Raw genomic sequence first — 3,375 nt, 5'->3', positions numbered from 1 at the left:
CATCGCGTTCGTGTTTAACGCGATGTTTCGCCATTTTCGATCTCGACCACCAAAGTTTCAAGTGCTTCGCATTCGTCGCCACCATCGACTTAAAAAGTATTGAACTAGGGCAACCAGCATCACATACACGACAACGACATTACGCCACTTAAGTTAGTTGCTATTCTGCTAGCCGTGCCCTCTTGGCGGCCTTGATTGCTGCTACGAGCATCGCTGTGTCGTTCTCAATCGTCCGACTGAATCCGTTGGCGTCGACAAACGCTTTGGCCTTTCGGAGCGACTCACACACAGACTCGTCCGTCTCGGGCCTTGAGACGACGCGGTCCGGATATAGGAATGGATGTTCCAGCAGTCCGTTCGGTCCTTCGATCGTCGGTCGCAGCTTTGGGTCCCACCGCAGACATGACTGCACCACGTCCGCGAGCTGCTTGTTCTTGAGCGGGGGAAAACTGATCGAGTGATTGGGGTCCGCGATCATGATGAACTTTTGAATCATGTGCGTCACCATGCCAAACGGAGTGTCTCCGTACACAATTTGGTACAAAATGCACCCAAGAGACCAAATGTCACCGGCGCGCCCGACCTGCGCCGATCCAGTCAATGTCATGCATCGGGAGTCCAAGGCTCGTATACCTTTTGGGGGGTTTCGCTCCGGCCCAGCGAACTCGCGGCAACCTCGGGGGGCATGTAATTCGCTGTTCCTTCGACTTGTTCCAAGATGACGTTGGTCGTGTCGTTCGAGATGGCCTTGGCAATCCCAAAGTCAATGAGCTTGATCGCGCCGTTCACAAACAGAAAGTTGGCCGGCTTCAAGTCCCCTGTGCATCGTCCTCCATGAAAATGGCCACCTCCAACGACCTTGTTACCGTGGATGATGCGCTTATTGTGGATGTAGTTGACGGCCTGGAGCATCTGGTGCCACACAATGCGGAGAAAGTTTTCTTCGACGACGATTTTGTTTTCCTTGAGCTCTTTCAGTTTGTTCATGAGGTCGATCTCGCCAATCTCCATCACCTGAACATGCATGCATTCGTTCGATGAGCACCACACGTGCGGACTGGGCGCGCACGACGCACCACATAGAGGACTTTTTGGTTGTAATCCATCTCGTTTGCCAACAACTTGATGATGTACGGACTCCCTTGCAGACTCTTGAGCAGGCTGATCTCGTTCTGATAACTCGTCATGCTGGCCGCGTCCATCTTTTTGAGTTTGATGCGTTTGAGAGCGTACGTTTGCATGTCTGGTCCAAGGACACGAAATACCTTGCTCGTTCCGCCCGACCCGATTTGTTTCAGACTGAAAAATGTGATTCCGTTCACCTACGCCAACACCAGTCAGCTCATCACGTGCTCGATACATGACAGCACCGTAAAGTGGTTCTTCGAGTCGACCAAGCGATCGATGACTGTCGGGGGGGGGCGTCGGTCTGGGTCGCTGGGACTGGCGGAAAAGATGTGGGATGGCGGCGATGGCGTGTTTGTCTTGCTCGTCGTGGGACTGCTTGCTTGGTGATGTCGGGGGCGCTTGCTGATTGTGTCGTCATCTCCCACCAGAGTAATCTCCATGTCGCTCTTGGTCGGGGAATCAAACAAGGCGGCCACTTCCTGGGCTGAGCTGGACGACGCCCTCGGCGGAGTTCGCGGCCTCTTGGCGGAAAGCGGCGTTTTGGGACCTCCAGTCTTGGCAGACATTGGCGTGATCAACAACGTGGTCCCCAGCGATGGCGTCGGGATGTCGGTCGATCGCGACCGCCCAAACGTCGACGAAATCGCTCCGTATTGTCTGGGCTGTGGCTCTGAATCACCAATTCGCGCAGTTTCAATGTCAACGTCACTGGCAGACATGGTGGGTTTCGCTGTCCGAAACACCTGACCTGGTTCGAGCTTGATGTCGACCACGGACGGGGGAGGTGGGATTCTGGACGACTGCCACAGCTTCACACTAGACGAACGGTCCGTCTTCGCCGCCGACTCCTACGTACGCACTCGTCAGCACAATCTTCTGCTTCATCTCGGTACTGGCGTTGGAGTCTTGGAGTTGTTGACGCTCTCCGGCTCGTCGTTTTCTTTGTCCGAGTCTTGGGACATGTAGTCCGATTTGAGCACTCGTTGCGGAAGTCCGAGATTCACTAGATGAGATTCATCGCTCGTCACACCACGTCGATGGGAATCATACCGTTGTCTAGCGTAAAACGGGGGAGCTTTTGCGTGGACCGCGTCGAGGGCACCAACCGAGACGACTGCTGCGCCAGCGGCGTCTTCAATCCTTCGGTCCCTCGGCTAACCTTGGAGACCGACCGCGGGGCCAGGCTTTCAAGCTTCTGAAGAGGGGTTTGGGTGCCTCCAGACAGTTCTCGCCGCAACTTGTGAGCACTGTGTAGCACGATGGGTGAACTCAGTGCAGGAAGATGGGGCGTGCCATTGAGCTCTTTCCAAATCCGGTCGCGATCGGTGCTGCTCAGCAGATTCTTTGCCACCGCCAGATTCAACATGTCGTGAGCCCTTTCATGCTCGTCTACAGCGCGCACGTTGACGTGAGAGAGAAGGCATGGCAACAGGTCACACGTACGTTGAGACTTTTCAAACTTGGCGTAGTACTCGAAGAACTTGGTTTGGTTGTGTGGAATTCCTTCCATGAGAGCTTGTCGCAGCATGCCCCGCTTGCGTTTTGGGTCCTTTAGCAGGTCGCCGTAGTCGAGGATGATGTCGATTTGATCGGCTCGTTGATTGCCGTTCAAACCCGGTTGCTTCAGACACGACAGCGCGCGACGGAAGATCCGTTCGACCTGATGAGGATACCGACCAAAGAGCCGCTTGCAATTGCCAAGGAGGCGCTTCCACAGGCCGGAGTCAAACGGGTTCGTCAAGAGCGCATTGGCAATGGACTTTCTTTCGTCGAGAAGGGCTGCTCCAGCTGCGTAGTCGCCATCTATGTCACTATCCCTGGTGCCGAGCATGAAGAACTCGGACATGTTCTCGTCCTTCCGCAGGACCTCTTCCATCGTCGGCCGTGCTGGATCGAGATGGGGCTTGCTTGATGTTGCTCCAGTGATCCAACTCAGAATATCTCACCATCTCCCGTATTTAAAAATTTCAAAATGATCTTGAATACAATATGAAAAGTGTGTTTGCGATATGTATTGGTGACACATTGGTGAGGCACGCCGCATTCCCCCAAACGCGGCGGCGGCGGCAACGACAGCAGATGTCCGCGCCAGAAGCATGATGCTGGTGGTTGAACGCACGAGGCAGGCTGCAACTTGAATGGATTCGTATGGTTACAAAGGGGTCATGCAAGGGTGAATCGCGCTCAGGTCTGACTTGGGGTTCTCGCGAATAAAGGGGTGGTGTGAAGCGACGAATGGGGCGTCCC

General features: G+C 54.7%; 1 protein-coding gene across 2 annotated transcripts; it reads right to left on the bottom strand.

Moving 5' to 3' along the window:
* Positions 1-119: 119 nt before the first annotated feature.
* Positions 120-3,052, bottom strand: H310_14762. 2 transcript variants are annotated; one of them, XM_008882690.1, is made up of 9 exons: positions 2,572-3,052; positions 2,179-2,517; positions 2,022-2,131; positions 1,877-1,976; positions 1,371-1,798; positions 1,077-1,322; positions 867-1,014; positions 634-818; positions 120-583 (listed from the first exon to the last, which is right to left on the bottom strand). In XM_008882690.1, exons 1-9 carry the CDS (start codon positions 3,002-3,004, stop codon positions 161-163), a joined length of 2,412 nt encoding a protein of 803 aa, XP_008880912.1. In that variant the 5' UTR covers positions 3,005-3,052; the 3' UTR covers positions 120-160. The 2 variants fall into 2 exon arrangements, with proteins under 2 accessions (XP_008880912.1, XP_008880911.1); XM_008882689.1 differs by having other exon boundaries at positions 1,371-1,976.
* Between the last annotated feature and the right edge of the window lie 323 nt (positions 3,053-3,375).

This window comes from Aphanomyces invadans, assembly GCF_000520115.1.
Source record: "Aphanomyces invadans strain NJM9701 unplaced genomic scaffold supercont1.85, whole genome shotgun sequence".
Classification (NCBI taxonomy): domain Eukaryota; phylum Oomycota; class Saprolegniomycetes; order Saprolegniales; family Verrucalvaceae; genus Aphanomyces; species Aphanomyces invadans.
The sequence above is the reverse complement of the archived record's forward strand: the minus strand, read 5'-3'. Positions and strand labels throughout refer to the sequence as shown.

What these genes read in the sequence shown, in the direction of transcription:
- H310_14762 (XM_008882689.1), bottom strand. Translation starts at nt 3,004, where the DNA reads ATGGAAGAGGTCCTGCGGAAGGACGAGAACATGTCCGAGTTCTTCATG. An exon ending in ACTCGAAGAACCACTTTACG is followed by an intron (nt 1,323 to 1,370) that starts GTGCTGTCATGT and finishes GTGTTGGCGTAG; the next exon opens with GTGAACGGAATCACATTTTT. An exon ending in CAATAAGCGCATCATCCACG is followed by an intron (nt 819 to 866) that starts GTAACAAGGTCG and finishes GACGATGCACAG; the next exon opens with GGGACTTGAAGCCGGCCAAC.